This window comes from Pagrus major, chromosome 16 (genome assembly GCF_040436345.1).
Source record: "Pagrus major chromosome 16, Pma_NU_1.0".
Classification (NCBI taxonomy): Eukaryota; Metazoa; Chordata; class Actinopteri; order Spariformes; family Sparidae; genus Pagrus; species Pagrus major.
The window spans coordinates 12,211,391-12,229,625 of record NC_133230.1 but is presented as its reverse complement, the minus strand read 5'-3'; the positions used below and the strand labels follow the sequence as shown (position 1 = coordinate 12,229,625).

Here is an 18,235-nt window from a genome sequence, read left to right as displayed (position 1 = left end):
CTGCTGCCTCCCTCTCAGCGAGGGAGCCAGTGAATGTGTGTTTGATTATCATGGTAACAAACTCACTCTGTTTGCTTTCCAGATGCATATGGCTACACGCCAAATGTCAGTCTCTCCCTCCCACTGGGCAACCCGTGTCTTCCCTCCCAGTACCACAGCCTCCAGTCCAGCCCCACTATATCCGTCTCCGTCACCGAGCCTCAAGCTTACGACGGCCAGGATGACATGAGAGTGACCGGCTACTACTCGTCCTCGAGCGTCCGCCCAAACGGAGCCCCGACCTTGGAGAGCCCTCGTATCGAGATCACGGCCTACGGCCAGTTTCCTGAGGATGAGGTGGAGGAGAGCAGCCTTCCTGTAGCCAAGAGAGTCAACTCCATCGTGACGCTGACCCTCCCCAGTGCAGATGGTTACCGTGACCCCAGCTGCCTGAGTCCAGCCAGCAGCATCTCATCTCGCAGCTGCCACTCCGACGCCTCCTCCTACGAATCCAGCTTCTCCTACAACTACGACAACTCGCCCCAGAACTCCCCCTGGCAGTCACCCTCTGTGTCCCCCAAGGGCTCCACCCTCACCCTGCCAGGTGATGGCTGCATCTCTGGTGGCTCCCCTCGCCACTCCCCCTCCACCTCCCCTCGCACTAGTGTCACAGATGACAACTGGATGGGTCAGCGTGGCTCCAGGCCCAACTCCCCCTGTGGTGCGAAGAGGAAGTACAGCTTCAATGGCAGTGGAGCATCACACAAGCCCTTCCAGTACACCCCCAATCACTCCCCTGGACTGTCCCCGCAGACCTCCCCTCGCCTCAGCGTCACTGAGGAGAGCTGGCTGCCAAACACCAACCAGTACACCAACTCGGCCATCCTGGCAGCCATCAACGCTTTGACCACAGATGGAGTGACTGACCTCGGGGAGGGAATCCCCATGAAGGCCCGGAAAACGAGCCAGGAGCACAACCCCACAGTCAGCCTGAAGGTGGAGCCTGGAGGGGAGGAGCTGAACCCAGGGGAGCTCTGTCTGGACGAGCACCCCTCAAACCGCCTGCCCTTAAAGAAGGAGGGCTACTGTGGAGGGTTTCTGGATGTGCCGCAACACCCGTACTCCTGGTCCAAGCCAAAACAATATGTCAGGTAAGCAAGGGATGACAGCCTGAGTTACAGCTGGAACAAAATGTGTTGAAGGGAAAAGTTTTTTTTATCTGCTCGAGATTTATTAAAGCGTAAAACTGCAAATAAATTTAGAAATAAAATTCAGTGTTTTAAGAAACTTAGAAGTTGTCGGTTCATGCACTTAAATTGCATGTGCTTGCTGTGAATATTTACTGACAGCAGTGAGTTTAAACACCTTCGTAAATTCACAGCAGCTTCAGCACGCGGCCTGGCACATCACACTGTTCACATTCTGCACATTCTACCTTGATAAGTGTCTCTAAAATAAGCCCTCCTCCCTCCTTGTTAAGCTGACATGATGGACGTGTTTTTTCCCCCCGACAGCCCGTCCCTGCCAGCTCTCGACTGGCAGCTGCCGTCCAGCTCGGGGCCGTACAGCCTGCAGATCGAGGTGCAGCCCAAGTCCCACCACCGAGCCCACTATGAGACGGAGGGCAGCAGGGGAGCCGTGAAGGCCCTGGCAGGAGGACACCCGGTCGTCCAGGTCTGCTCAACCAACACTTATTAACTTTGCTGTCTTGTGTCGTTTTCAAACTTGTGAGCACTTAGAGGAGCAGTTCACCAAATATGGGGCAGCTTATCACTAGAGTAAATGCTGCCTGCTGCTAACTTTGGCTCCTGTTGGCTGTGCAGACTGGGAGTGTGGAAGTGTTGTTGTTTACACCCTTAGCACACGAGCTTTGGACAGGATTGACCGGGGCTAACTGGTTAGCATGTTAACTTCAGTAGAAATCTCTGCAACACACTACATAGACGTCATAACATCATTTATTTACATTCTATCAAGGATTTTAGTAAATTCTTAAACGTTTTAACTAAAATCTTACATATTGCACCTTTAAAAATACATTATTTACACTCGACGTGCAGTCAGCTTAGCAGCTACAGTGAAGATTTCAGTGCAAAATAGTTGTAAATAACATCTTTTAAAAATCAAATTTGGATCTTTTGAATTACTCCAAACTAGACTGAGTTTTCATTTTTGGGTGAACTCTTCCTTTAAAGCAAAGACTGACTTTCCCTTATTCGGATTGTTTCATATGAATATTTTTGGTGGTAAAATAATCCAGTAATTCACAGGAAAAAAAAATCCTCTTCATCATCGTCATCTTGTAGCCCTTCAGTTTTATCTCATGACCTGCCCCAGAGGCCCAAACCAGATGTTGAGAACCACTGAGCTAGACTGTTTGGTTTCCTGTGATGATTAGACCGACACACGGTGCAGCCATTAGACCCATTTTCACTCCTGCTCCTTACCTCGTCACTCCTCGCCTCCACACTTTCCCTCCCTGTGTTTTACCTCATGTGTTTAAATAGATGGGGACGACATGTGTTTCATGGTCCGGCTGTTATGTTATTCAAAGATGTCACATTTCTGAATGGAATACCAAAGGTATGCTATTAGACAGACCGGTCCACTCAGTCAGTTCCTGTCCAGACGAGGGTGACTCAGACTTTTCCATTACGTTCTCGAGTGCAGCACAGACAGTTACAAAGTGATGTAGCATGGCCAGTAAGAGCTTAGTCATGAGCTTTAACCACAGTAGCTCTGGTGGTCGAGTTTGAAGAAAAAAATGTGGACAACTGCAGATATGTTTTGGTTTCAAACCCATCTGGTCCCCCGACCATTACTCAGCACCGCTGACCTCAGTCTCTGAATAAATAAAGGGTCTGCAGCGAGGAGTCGGGCAATTTCAGTGGTTAGCTGTGCTGTCAGTTTAATTAATACCTTTTGACTTTTTATTAATACGTCACAAGGAAACGAGAAGGTTACCAGACATTCGTCACACGTTCTGTGTTTGCCTTTCAGCTTTGATAAAATGTGTTTTTTAGACGTGAGAAACCACAGAGGAGCAGTTAGCTAGTCGTGCCCTTTAGTTTGAATGGGAAATGCTAACATTGCTAAGCAGCCATTTTGCTGCTTGTATGGTTATGACATGGGAAGTCGTGCACATGAAATACTTCACGGTCAAATGGTGAAAATATTATTTGAGATGCAACAGCTTCTAGAAGCCACTGAGGCTAACAATTTAGCAAGCTAGCAAGAAGCTAACATAATGTAAGAAATGCAAAGGCATAAAAAACACGAGGCTGTTGAAACAGACCTGTCATAAAATTACAAAAAATAATACAAGTCAAGTCAAATTTATGTATAGATGTTGACTAAAGCGCCGTCTAGACAAGTTTAGCCTCAGTAGCTAAAAACACAAATACAGGAAACATAGTCATACACATCAGAGACACAGCTTATACACACAAGTACACAACACACCACAAAAATGCTCTACGTCAAGAGGACCCAAACCCTAGAGAAAGCTTTGAGTCATTATTTAAAACGGTGACTAAAATCACAATACAAGTATACTCACCAGAGTATATTGGGCTATTGCCCAAAACCTAATAGAAAGAGTTAGCAATTAGCTAGTGAACATTGTGAAACATTTAGCAGCTAAAGTTGGTGGAGACCAAAAACAGAGCTAAAAGAGAGTGAATATTAGAGTAAAACTGTTTTAATGTTCCCTTGTATGCTCAAATGTGTAAATAAACAACTACTACTGTAACTACATGTGCATTGGGCCAATAATGTACATAAGCAGAGTTAATGGCTGAAAAATGTCACTGAGTTGAGTCTAAAATAGGTCCATTAAAGTATTTTATGATTTATTATTTTGTGATGTGGGAGGTTAGTGGCGAGTTCCCTCCGTTGTGTCCAGATCAGATGGTCAGAAACTGTATATATGCTCTGTTGTTGTCTTTATGGCAAGATAGGTACTACTCTCTTCTGTTACTGTATACGTAACAGGCCACACAATAGTTGGACTGTTTGTCCTCACATTAATGTCAAACTCCACCTATGGGCCAATATCAACTTTATAAGGTGATAATATGTCAATTTGTTGGTTTGAGCGTGTTGCACCAACCGAAAAGTGGCTGAAAAAATATGTTGATGCAGCTGTATGACATGAGAGATAACCAATACTGATATTTGTATATAAATATTATTTATAATCATGTTATTGAGTAAATAAAAAAGTGATAAGGAATTCTTGCCGATGCTAACATAAACACATAATATAAACAAACACTTTTGAAAAGAATCCCTTAAATTTATTAAAAACAAGAAAACAAGAAACGTGCTGAGCAGTTTTACTGGAGAAAAATGAACTTTTCGGTGCTTCTTGGTGGACAAACTATGTAATGACAACACTGTTTACAAATTACCTCTATAATACTAATACAATATAAAGTATCTGTGGTTGCTGTGAACAGCTCTAGTGAGGACTAGGAAGGATCTCGAGTTTCAGCCTGAGAAAAAGATCACTGTGTCTATCTCGAGCCAAGTGCTTTAAAGTTAAATTTAACAGTGTTGTGATATATTTTCTATTGTTAAAACAGGATTAGAATATGGAAACAGATTCATTATGTTTGCCGGCAGCAGTGGAGCTGAATATTTGGAAAACAAAACACGTTGTACCATCCAGCTCGTCCCAGCCTCGGCCGCACATCTGTGCAAGACGCGCGTATTTGTCCATGAGAAGGTGCTAATGATTTAATGACATGGGTCTGGGTTCACCCCGGCTCAAAAAGAGAGTGTGTGTTCTCTTTAAACCTAAACCCAAACCTCCCCCTTACTTTTCCGCCAGCTACCACCCCAACCACACAGACTTCCCTTTGTTTAGGAAAGTTCCCGTGTGTACGGCTGACATCATTGCGCGCTGCGTCCTGCGGAGGCGGCAGCGGCTAAACCACACACGTTTCTGGCAGGCTCTGATGGAGATGTTGGAGGGAGCCTCAGAAAAAAAAAAAAAAAGGCATCTGTGTGACTTCCTGATTACACGTTACACATGGCGCTGCAGCCCTCTGCTGTGGACGCTGGCTGACGAATCCTCACTCCTGTGCCTCAAACCCTGCCCAGACTCCACTGAGTTTATTCTGGATGGTGCACTTTTTTTTCTCCAGCACAGCTAAGCCAGCTATTTTCTGTTCTTTTTCAATGCCATCGCTGCTGCCTGCCTCAACCACACCCGCTCTTACACCAGCAGCACACTGAAGTATGCCCCTCTGAAGTGCTGTGTGCAGTCCTCACCGCAGTTAATGCTCAGGGTTTCATGCTGTACTTTAGTGGAGAGGAAATACCCCCCATTTCACGTCTGTGAGGTCTTCTTTTTTTTTCTCTGTCTGAAGTCAGCTTTTATGATCTGCTTGTGGCTCAGAAAACACATCCAAAGAGTTGTTTTGAAGTGCACTTTTGTTATAATCCTGGAGTCATGTGAGTTTTCTTAGCCTTGTGATTAAATTTAGATTTATAAGCAAAGTTTAATTAACAAATATCATGTGAAGCAAAAAGCGTGACAGGATGAATCGCCGGTCACACCGAGATGTTGCTTCCTCGAAAAAGTGTGTGTGTTGGGAGGGTCAGTGATGGGAATGGAGAGGGCACCCCGGTCGTCCTCACCCCTTTCTCTTCCTCTTTGGTGCTTTGAGCAGCGGGAGTCTCAGCATTCCTCTTGTGGGTGATAATATGAACTGGGAGGGGTGGCTGCGTTGCCAAATGGTGGAGGAGCGCAGGGGTTTACATAAAGTGGTATCAGAGTGAATTAATTACATCAACAAATCATAACTGCTGTCTGCTGATGCTGCGTTATAAAACAGATGTTTCACATCACAGAGCGAGAAAAGGAAAGGTTTCTTGATACTGAAATTGCCCACTTAGATAATTTAACGTCTCCAAAAAAAAAAATCGATGATACAGTTTTTGAATCGATCCGAAACAGCTGAAATCATTCAGTCATTATCAAGTTTGATCATATCCGTTTGATGCCGAAGCAGATAATCAGTAATCTGTTAGTAATTACAGTGTGAAAGTGACCCCGTGCAGCCGGCTACCTCACTTCATCACACTCCTTCCTGCTGCCTAAATAAACAGCATTGCTAGGCAGCAACCCATTTCCTTACACAAATATACAGGGCCTTTGCAGGCTCTTACCCCTGACAGGGATCCTCCTCCAAATCACATGTTGTGCCTCCCCGGTCGGAGCCTTTCACTCTTGTTGTGGCCGCCGCTCGCCTCCACTGCTCTTCGTGTGTAAGTGAAAACTGCGGGCTGCATTTCAACATTTCCCTGCTGGTTGTTTTCAGCTGATAGTCTCAACCACAGTGGAGGATCATTAGGTGGGGTTCAGTGTTTGCTTCTATAACTCCCTGATGTGCATATATATTGTTGATTTTTCATGCCAGTTTTTACACAGAAGGTCCCAGAATCTGTATATTTGTTAAGGCTAAATATAGGAATAGTTCTCCTTAAAGGTGCATTATGTAGTTTTTTTAATCAGAAGAGAAAGATCTTCATTGACTGATTTTTTTTTTATGCCTAAACAGACTAAATAAACAAACTCTCTTTGTTTTCATGACTGAATAAACTGAATAAACAAACTGACCTTAAAGGACGACACAGTTTCATACTGTTTTACTTTGTTTATATTTGGCGGACCCTGCCACCTTTCTAGCAAACTGTCCTCAAAGGAAAACACAAATTCATTTTTATTTTACTTACTTTTTTATTTCAGTTACTTTGTTTATATTTGCAGGACCCTTCTCAGTCTCCACCTTTCAAGCTTAAAACACTTTTTGGGGACCTTATCCCCCTCTGAGGACAGCTTTTTCATTCAGTTATAGACAAATATCAAATAACTGTCTCTAAGTTTAACATTCTGATTGAATTTATTTATACTACATAATGCACTTTTAAGATTTACAACGAAGTAAAGTTCACTTAAAAGTTATTATTGCATGAATTTGAAATGTAACTCCTCATACACTATACGTTTAAAAAGTTGACTTTACTTTAAAAATGTCAGGAAATACATTACTGCAGAATTACTGAGTTAAGTATCAGTGTTATTAAAGTAAAGTTGGTTCGTCAGATATTACAGTGTGGAGCATTTATATTCCTTAACCCCAACTTGCTCTGCTAGTTAAGAGCTGATCACTGGTGCCATTTCAAGTGCAGCAAAATTGCCCGATTTCATTGAAAAGGAAAAAGTGACTTTCCTTCAAAAAATAAAGGAAACCGATGACCTTGAAGTTTTTAGCTCATACAACTTAAATTTAATAGTCTACTTAACTCGGTAATTCTGAAGTACTCAGTTTCCTAACTTTTTTAAACTACATTTATCTGATACATTTAGTTACTAGTTACTTTGCAGATTTAGATTATTCATTGTTTATAGGCTATTAACTGTGACGTGTTACCAAATATTAAATAAAAAGTTAAATATTGTTGTAGGCGAGACATCGTGGATGCTGCATCGGAGCCAAAGTAGCACATTTTTAAATTTGTTTATTTTATTGGCCGATAACCGGAAAAATGCTGAATATCGGCCCCCGATAATCGTCCAGTCTTCCCCTAATTAACAGTGTTTTATTATTTTCATCTCTTCAGTAAAAACACATATTTTTCTTCACATACCTGATTGATTTATGACATTTTGACTGCAGCTCGTAAACAACATTAAATATTAAAAATATGAACACATATATATAATCTATACATGTAATGCATGATAGAACTTTGCACATTTCTATATTGGAACGGCTGTAATTTGTAATTGCACACATTGTTTTTCTTTCAATTGTACTGACGTCAAAATGCCAAATATCCTGCTCTAATTCCTCCCGTCACACTGTATGGATAACATACATAACTCTCAGACGGTGTGTCAGTAGTAGCCGCTGTTCTCAGATTTCAGCCTGCGGCTTTGGGCTGCATGCCTGCAGTTTGGGTGGCTGAGGTCATCCTGGCAGGAGGCCTCCTGTCAAGCAACACCTTTGGAGGTCTGGGAGTACTTTAGGAGCTCAGAGTCGGGCCCACCAGCTCCAGAGAGAAGCACTTCTGTGCTGTCTCCAGCTCCGTCCTGCTGGGATCATTTTACTGATAAAAATCAGAGCGAGTTCACCACTGAGAGTTTTTCTTGACCCTGATTGGCTGATGGTTGGTGGGTTTGACATGACCTTGACTTTTCTGGAACACTAGCTTAGTCTTGTCACAAAGCAAACGCTCACAAATCACAACGCCGCTCGCTGTAGGTGGTTTTACTGGCTGCCCCTGTGATTCAGCTACTGTGGGATCTACATGTTGGCAAGCCTGACATGAACTCATGGAGGAAGTGTCTACAGGCCATTGGTAGTAAATTATGGAAGATGAAAAGGGTGATCACAAGATCCTAAATGGGGACTTTGTTTGAAACCCATCACACAGAGAGCCTGACCTCTGAAAGACCTTCATTTGTTTTAACCCTAGAGTAAGTACGGGGATTTTTTTTAAAAAGGACACGAGGGTTTAACCACGACTGCATCCTTTCTGTCTTTCTCCCCTCGTAGCTCCACGGCTACATGGAGAGCGAGCCTCTCACCCTGCAGCTGTTCATCGGCACAGCTGACGACAGGCTGCTGAGGCCACACGCATTCTACCAGGTCCACCGCATCACCGGGAAGACAGTGTCCACCCCGAGCCACGAGGCCCTGCACAACAACACCAAGATCCTGGAGATCCCTCTGCTGCCGGAGAACAACATGAGGGCAATGTGAGTATCAGGCTGGATTTGGTGGTGTGCAGGTTAGGATATCTTCACGTCTAAAGTGAGTTAAAAGTGGGATGAATCAGGTGAAAATGAAACTTTTTAGCAACTGGAGTTATGTTTCTTATCTTCTGGGGAAAATCCAAGTCGATAATCAAGTAATTTAAGACTTGTCTAGGACGTCAGGTCTTGATTAGATTAAAAGTTTTTGTGGACTCGTCTTACATTAGTTGAGACTTGGACCAGAAGTTCAAGATATGAAGGTTAAAAGTTACTAAATCGACTGAAAAGTAAAACGTTTTGTGCATCTCGAGTTATATTCAAGAATTTTAGGCCAAATCCAAAACAAGTAGATGTCATTGTCATTCAAGAGAAGTCAGAGTGTGAAGCTTCGACACATTTTGAAACAAGTCCAAGTCAAACATAGAGTCATCTGAAGTAAATCTATGTCTCAAATTTTTCAAAGCAAGTCGGAGTGAAGTCTCAAGTCATTTGTAACAGGACGATGTCAAGTCTCAAATTATTTAAGTCAAAGCGATCAATTAATTGAAAGTCCAAGTCAAGAATTCAGTCATTTGAAACACATGTCAAGTCTCAAATTACAAAACAAGTCATCTGAGAGAAATCTGCATCAAGTTTGGACCTGATTCGAAACCATCATACGTCCAGTCTCAAGTCATTTGAGACCTTCTGGGTAAGGCTCAGTCAAGTCTCTATGAGTAAATTGCAAGTCAGTCAACAAGGTTTCCATGTGTGAATACAGATCTTTCATCTTCCTCTCATCGTGTGTTTTTAACATACATATAAGTCCTCAAGTCATAACTTGACAGGTCAACATAAACTTGCTGGTCTACAGAGGCTTGACAGAAAGAGTCAAAAATAACTGCTGCCACGACGTAGTGAACATCTGATGCTCTACAGTTTGTCCACCACACCCAGTAAACACCAGCTGCTCTGCAAAGATGACTATCACTGTCGTTCCATGAAAACCTAGAAGACCGACTTTAAAGAGTTTACATTAACTGAAGGATCTTCCAGCCTTCTGTAGGATGAACTTTTGTTCCTCTTGTGCAAATGAAACCCCACCAAAATATGTCAAATCTCCACTTTTCTGGAGCTCTGGAGATGTGAAATGTGTTCCTGATGTACAGTTTTCTGCGTGTCTCGCAGCCGTGTGCTTCTTGTGTGTGTGTTTTGGTTGTTAAAGTGTTACCCTCTGTACACATTTTATAACCTCAGAGATCAGATTACCGGGGAAGCTCTGGGCTGCTAACAGGGACCTGGGGTTTGTGTCTGAGCTGCAGGCAGTAGCAGCCTGCAAGCATCAGCACTTTCTCTGGGTTTTAATGGATGTAACACATAAGCTCAGGATATGGTTTCTCTTTTCTCGTGGAGGACACGCCTCACAGTACTCACAGTGTAGGCCGGGGGATTTGTGGGAGATTTATTCGTTTTGACACGCACTCCAGTGTGACATGTACAGTAGATGTTTTATTATGTGGTACAGAATACAGGCATTATTATATTTCTGGCATGATGATTTAAGGGGGCATGTTTTAAATTAAATCGTTAATCAACATCTGCTCCGAGTGTTTTAGCTAATATGAAGCCACAAACGACCAACGTGGTATGACTCCAAATTACTTTTAATAAATTAAATGATTGCATGAAATAATTCTCTTCTTGCTATCGTGCTTTCTTTCCTAAACTTTGTTCTCAGGCACTGAGCGGACGCCTCAGTGTGTGGGTTTTTGCGCTCAGCTTGCCTGCGTAGGCGGCGGGAGCTGAACAGCTGGGGTCCTTAGCATCAACACCTGATTACTTCGCCAGCAGAGCAGACCCTGGTGTCTGGCGAGAAGAATGTTAGGGAGTGTTCAGATGTGTGTAAAAGTTGACATTAACTAGGCTTTGAGGAATGCGGCATCAAGTAGCACGGCGATGGAAGCGCCAGAAACCGTTTGGAGAGACTCGAGGTATTCAAGTATGAAAAAGCTAGAAGAGTGCAGTGCAGACAGACGAGGAGGAGGAGGGGGGTTTATAAAGTGTATGATGAAGACTGTAGCACTGTAAAGAAATGAATTACTGGCTGTAAGATTTGTGGAGGGGGAACAGTATTTCAGGAGCATAACAGAGATGTGATGAACTTTCCCAGCCATTTGAATTTCACCCAAGAGAAGGTGCACTGAGGTGTAGGAGCTCTGTTGGAGGCTGATGGTGTTAATCGTGTGTTGACATGACTGCAGCCTCCTTCAGGAGTGGAAATCACTGTGACTTGGCTGCAGTGCTGCATAAATCACAGTCTGATTAACTGTGAGAGTATGTATGTCACTGATGTGGACAGACAGACTTTTGGCAGGACTAAACCTTTTCATCTCCACAAACAGAATCGACTGCGCCGGGATCTTGAAGCTGCGCAATTCGGACATCGAGCTGAGGAAGGGGGAGACGGACATCGGACGGAAGAACACCCGCGTGCGGATGGTTTTCAGAGTTCACATCAACCAGGCCACAGGGAGAACCGTGTCCCTGCAGGCGGCATCCAACCCCATCGAGTGCTGTGAGTACATCACCTCGTATTTGCTTTTTCAAGCCTGACCTCCTCAGTCCCCTCACGTCTCTGAAACAGTACTTAAAGGAATACTATGCAGGATTTGTCAGTTGCTGTTTTTCAACACACCGTTCAGGCCCTCAAATACAATCGCAAAAGCCCAGAACAGTCCAGTAAAATCAGAAGAAAATAAGAAAGATACAGGTAGAGGGCGGGGTCTCTGCTGATACACACACTGTCCTACACTTCTAGAGAGTCATAAGAGATGATGAGTCCATGTGTTTCAGTCATAGGTTACCTTTAAATGCATGGTCTCATTAGTCGACTTATTGACGACCAACATGTTGGTCAGGACTAGGATCAGACTGATTATTGGGGCCAATATTCAGCATTTTTCCAATTATCCATATCTGTGATTGTCGATTGCCGATAAAATAAACTAAATTAAAAATGTGTATGTTTGCAACATCCTCTCACACACCGTCGCGCCCACAACACTATCTGACTGGTAACACGGCACAATTAACAGCCTATAAACACTGAATAATCTGAATCTGCAAAGTAACTGGTAACTAAATTTATCAAATAAATGTCGTGGAGAGGAAGTATGAAGTAGCAGACAATGGAAATACTCAAGAAAAGTAAGTTTTAAAATGTACAGGAACAATTAAAATCAGTGTAATAAACAAATCAGTGTAAAGGCACCATAAAACTGGTTAGTGAAAGTCTTTAGTTTTGAAGTTTCAGATCAAACATTATGTGGGCAAGAATATTAATGATGGTTAATGGGATGTAATAAACATGTCCTGCTGCACAAAACACTACTACTATTCATTTTTTCTGATGTTTTTCTCATAATCTTGATTTGGTACAGACGTTCATGTTCCCCTCGATTTGAATTTTATTCACTTTGGCAATTTCTTAAATTAGATTTAGCGTCATCATCAGGTCAGAATGTTAATTTGTGCAATAAGTGAAGCTGTAACCACGTTAGTGCTAATTAGCTCATGTTGCATGCTAACACAAAAAACCCTACTGGAAACTATTGTCTATCTTCTGATGACAGTTTAGCCTCCAGGGGGAACAGCCAGTGTTTCAGGGCTTCTGGTGTAGCCAGCAGATATCCGGATAGCAGATTTGAAGGCCATTACTTCCTTTTCTGTGCGCCGGTCATTGTTTACAGTCAGATTATCAAATTTATTCGCAAGAATGAAACGACTCTTAATTTATCTGCATCTGACTGCAGATAACAGGTTACCAGAGTCACTCCACCTCTTCTGCTCTCCACGTGGACTTCTTACCTGCATGCAATCAAAGCCTGCTCAAACAGGATTGGTCAATACAGGTCGGACCACAGACAGACTGCAAATGGAAAACCAGGACGCTTCCAAAACCAAAATCTTTTCCCAATTGCCTCCAGATTCTGCATTCATACGCCGGTATCTGTTTACAGGGATAATAATAACAATAATGATAATTAACTTTATTTCTAGAGCACTAATTAAATCAAAAAGTACAAAGTGTTTCACACGAATAAAATTAAACAGATGCCACAAAGATAAAACCATACAAGGAGAGCAAAATTTAAATCTATTTAAAACCAAGAAAATAAGCATGCGAGTCAGGCAAAATAGGGATGTGCTTTCCAATAGAAAGTACATTTTTAGAAGAAGAAGACACTGACTCGGACTCATGAGGGTTTCATATCTCTGTTCTTTTGTTATTGTAAATCAAAGATTGTTCGTATTTGGGGCTGTTATTTTGACTAAACAAACAATTTGAGGTTATCGCCTTCAACTGTGGGAAATGAGACTATTATCTGAGGTTTCTACAAGTTTATAGACTAAACAATTAATCTATTAATCAAAAGGTAAAGACAGTTATCATTGGATGCAGCCCTGGAACTAGAGCCACTGCAGATCTGGTGCGTGTGACCCTGAGCTACATTTGAGCTCGACAGTATCCATCTGTGTGAAGGTTATGTAGGCCAATGCTCGATAAACTCCATTGACTCTCTGCGCTGCACTGCAGTTGACCTTTCACTGGACCCGGATAAAGTCGAGCAGATCAACCACTTCATGTGGTTCTGGCACCGAGAGCTGCCATAGAGATTAAGTCTTATGAGGTAAATGAAAGACAGTAGTTAAACCATGATCTCAGCCCCTTGAAATAGACCATTGTTAGTTTCTGAACGACTGCCACAAAGCAATTGTTTTTGACCAAAATTCACTTTGTGTGTGAGTGAGGCAGAACGACACACAGATGGACGGAGATGTGGGAAAGATTGATGCTTCCCAAAGACAGAGAATTAGAGTTTTATCAAAATCAGAAAGCAGCAGCATCGAATTACTAAAAGATGACTCTCAGATGAGAAAATAAAGGTTTTACTGAATCTCTATTTATGTTTCCCGGTCAATCACAATTAAATTACAGATATCTTTCAGCAGAGAGACCTTGCCAAGACATCAGCAATGCATTTAGACTGAAAAGGGTTTTGCAAATATTTCATGGAAAGTAGTTTATCATGGATGAAAAACTGAAAGCAAGAGAGGAATGAGACGAGGAAGCCAAAAGGTGAGAGAGAGGAGTAAAGAAGACGAGGAGAGGAAACAAAATATTCGAGACAAAACATCCGCCATAATTTGAGGAAAACACAAATAAACACAACGTGGAGCTGCTCCTTACTTACTGGCAAAGAGGCAGCGTAATTCTAACATAAAGAGGTGGAGGTTTACAGCTTCTACCGGCTGCTCTGTGAGAGCTGTCCTAGGTAGTGATTCAGCCTCAGTCTGGATGCTCAGGTCTGCATGGGGAGTGGGTGTGTATTAGCTGAACGATGAGGACGGTTCCTCTTCTCCCTCCCACAGCCCAGAGATCGGCCCAGGAGCTGCCGCTGGTGGATAAGCAGAGCCTGGAGACGTGTCCCGCCCCCGGAGGGGAGAGGATGCGCCTCGACGGACACAACTTCCAGCACGACTCCAAGGTGGTTTTCGTGGAAAAGGCTCAAGGTAAAAAAGGAGGAGTCCTGGAAGTGAGCGCTGTGTCGTCTCAGTAGAGATGTGTGTGTTTGTGCGTGTGTGTCTCCCTCGTCGTTGTTGGAGAAACCCCAGGACCGCCTCCCTCCTCTCCCCCCACCGTCAAAATATCCTCCATCCTGCCAGAGTGCCACATGTGGTGCACATTAATGCGCTGTATTTTTAACCCAGCAGATTTACATTTGCAGAAGTTTCCATTGCCTGTTCAGCAGAGGAATGGATCACAAATGCAGCATGTGTTGTGTGTGTGTGTGTGTGTGCCATGCCTCAGTATTTGTTTCTCTTTATCTTACTTGAAGCCGTTTTGGTTTGGAGCGAGAGGGGACTGCTCCCAGATGTTGATACGAGGACGTTTACAAACAGCAATTTCCTTGATTAGCTCCAGTGAAGCAACGTGAGGCTCAGTTCGGGCCAAGGCTGGGCAGCGTAAACACGTGCGAACCTATCAGCCAGTGGCTCATTCAGAAAAGAGGGAAGCCTTTTCATTGTTCCACCTGTGAAAGGAAGAATTCAAGGCCGAGCGCCCCCCTCCGCCCTCCAGCACTGTACAATGGAGTAGTGAGATTGTTTATCAAAACAAGAGGTCTTGTTTCCGTCTCCTCAACCTCTCTGATTTACCTTGATCTCTTCCTGAGAGATCAGTGTTTGAGTCGGGTAACGTCCTCAAAGGCAGAGCAACAGTAATGTCACTGTTAACAAAGAAACTGACTGTGAGTTAGTCAAAAATGACAGATGAAGCTCTGCTGAAAAAACAAAATATATGTTCAGTACACAGTATATGTATGGAAGTGGTTTCTGTGTTTGTTAAAGGTGCCCTGTGGAGTTTTTGACCACTAGTAGTGCTGTTGAGCAATGTTTACAGAGCGGATCCACATATTGAGCATGTGAGTGACACAATACACAATCCTGCCACTGGTTTCACATTATTCCACTGACATTTCAACGCAATGAAACACACCAAGGCCCTTCGAAAAGTCAGTTAAAAGGAACACTGTGAGCTAGCATAGATGTAGGGGTCGGGCCGATATGATATGAGGTTTAATACCAGACCGGGCCAATAATATCGAATTTCACTACTAGCTGTCACACGTGACTCAGCCGCTGCCAAGAGGAACATAACGAGAGCCCATTAATAGCAGCAGCACTACAGTCCATCATGTTAACTGTGACACGTTGTGTTTTTATTTCTCACAAAAATTCATCTTGACTTTTTTCTAAGGTTTGAATGAATAAACTTCCACGTTTAACAGTTTTACCTTTTGTTACCAGTTGCTCCAAACCTGCTTGACTTAATCACGATAACTGTCGTTCTTTGGCTCTGTCCCCTTTTAGTCTGCCTCCATGAAAAACGTGACTAAAAAACGGTCTGAAAGACAACAAATTGGACAGTTTGTTTTCCAGATATCCAACTCCACAGTTGTTGTTTTTCTCAGGTTCTGTTTGCGCTCCGAACCCAACTGTCTTTAGGGCCCTGTGCAGCCTCTGGACTGGTGCTGATGGGTGTGCTCCCTTGTTTTTGATGAGGGTTTCCCCGCGTCTGGCACCAGCATCAGATTCCTGGGCAATCCTACCATGGAAACACCCTTAAGCCAGGCTTCCACAACACTGCCCTCCCTTCTGCTCTCCCTCCATCCTTCCACCTCTCTATCCAAGCTGCCTCTGTGCCACCGGCTCTCAGTTCATTAACTCTCCCAACGGATCGGACTTGGTCTTCGTTACAGCTGCTCTCTGTATAAATAGATGCATTAGACAAGTAGAGACATCTTTGCTCTCTGGAGTGGATGATTCGTCGGTAAAATAAGACGCAGCATCATAAATAAGACATGCAAAACAACTCATTTGAATATTTAAAAACATGCAACTCATCTCTGCATTTGGAAATTCAATATGCTTTTATTGTTTTTCTGCTCGTGCCAAAGCAGAGCTCTGAGAAACAGTTTTAACGATCGAACTCATAAATCCAGAGCGCTGGAGTTTGTTGCCATATAGAGCTTAAGCATTTAATTTTATCGATGGACAATTTTCCTGCAAATTTTCCAATAAAGCACACTCGCAAAACGCCGTTCACAAAGCTGCGGTCACACAACATGTTGTGTGTTTGTCCTGTACTTACGGCGTGTGTGTGTGTGTGTCAGAGTTTCCCCTGTCATTATAAGCAACACGGGTCACCCTGCCTTAAGATGCAGCCAGAAAAACTAGAAGTTTCATTTGTTTTGATTTCTTTTTTACTGTCCGACGGTCTGAATGATGTTTCCACTCTGCTGACAGATGAGATTCTGGAGAAATGACACATGGTGTGCGTGTGTGTGTGCATGTGTGTGTGTGTGTGTGTGTGTGTGTGTGTGTGTGTGTGTGTGTGTGTGAGAGAGAGAGTGAGAGAAAGGGAGGAAGACACAGTGACAGCGAGCACTCACATGTTTTCATATTCATGTTTTTGAGTGTGTTTGTTGTTGCTACCCATGACTCATGCAGAAGGAAATCCCTTGTTTCCCCCCTCACAGAGACTCGTTGTCACCTGGTCCTCAGTCAGAGAGAACACAACATGTGAAAACAGTAACTGCACGCAGAAATAACCCAGATAACATCAGTTCGGTTGTCACTCCTGGTTACAGCCAATCAGTCATAACCGATTAAAGTGCTGCCTCGGCGCTGCAGACATCAGCCTGTAATCTAAACCCAACTCAGTCTCACCTTGCTTTCATTCGCCCCGGCCTGCCCTGAAGATGATGCTGTCTAAGATAAGACGCAGTCACTCCATTTGGGAAATTAGGCCCCGCTGTCCTTTATTCACCTCTTTGTTTTTGTGGTTTCTGCTGGAGGAGTTCTCAGATATGATTTATTGTCTGTTAGTTAAGGATGAAATTGCCAAAATGCAAAACACAGGGTGGAAAGGGAGGATAGAAAGAGTCATATCTGTGTTTTCTTCATTCAAGTACGAATTTAATTAAACAGCTCACCCGCAGGTCATGAAGAGAGCAGAGCAGTGGTGTTGTGAGAGTAGTGGTAATAACTGTCCTGTGAGAAGCATCTGTCTCTGAGATATCAACATGTCCCTGTTTTCAGCCTCGTGACCACATTTATCAGATAATTGTAATGTTTGTTTCTTGGTGGGTTTAGCTGAAGATGATGGGAGATTAAAACTCAGAACATTTCAAAATGATCATATTGAGACATTAATGTTCTTTTCATTGAACAGTCACAATTCAACTATTATATTATACAGTACTTTGTAAAGTTTATAACTATAATCTCTTAAAGCAAATCATATAATACAGTAAATACAGATAAATAAAGCAGTTAGTAAATAAAAAGTAAATAAAACACATCTTAAAGTACTCAAACTCACATCTGACACATATGTACCTGTAACAAAACTTATTTTAAAGCTACTATTCAAAGCATGGATCTGACTGTTGAAGCCAAACTGAAGCATTTTCTGTCACATAAACATTATCAGACTTTACATCGTGTATTACTTTTCAAAATGGCACATCTGTCCTCCATACTGGCTCCTCATAAGTCAAAATCTGCTAATGATTGATTAGTTAGATGTTTGTTTTTCATTGGTTGAGACAAATAAACACACGAGGACCATCATGGCAGACATTTGCAGGGGTTAAATGAATATTTTGTAATATCTTTTGCAACACATGTTTGTACTTAAACGACTGAATGTTGGTTGCCAGTGACTCCCAGGACGATGTATACGACCGCTCCCAAACCAACATAGCTGACCCTGTATGACCGTCAGAGAGCCGAGAGACAGGCGTACGAGATCTTTGTCTTCACGTTATGAAACAGTTGCAGTTTGGTTATGTGAAATAAGTCAAGTACATTATTTAATCAAATAAGTCAATGTTTACCTCACTTCCTCCTTTGCGTCCGTCATTGTTAGCCACAGCTACG

General features: G+C 42.9%; 1 protein-coding gene across 1 annotated transcript in view; it reads left to right on the top strand.

Moving 5' to 3' along the window:
- nfatc1 (nuclear factor of activated T cells 1) overlaps positions 1 to 18,235 on the top strand; it is a 46,979-nt gene that overhangs the window by 1,259 nt on the left and 27,485 nt on the right. The window contains exons 2-6 of the mRNA XM_073483680.1: positions 83 to 1,130; positions 1,494 to 1,653; positions 8,550 to 8,752; positions 11,131 to 11,303; positions 14,162 to 14,302. Coding sequence (XP_073339781.1) covers positions 83 to 1,130; positions 1,494 to 1,653; positions 8,550 to 8,752; positions 11,131 to 11,303; positions 14,162 to 14,302 — 1,725 coding nt within the window. The remainder of the gene's footprint in view (positions 1 to 82; positions 1,131 to 1,493; positions 1,654 to 8,549; positions 8,753 to 11,130; positions 11,304 to 14,161; positions 14,303 to 18,235) is intronic.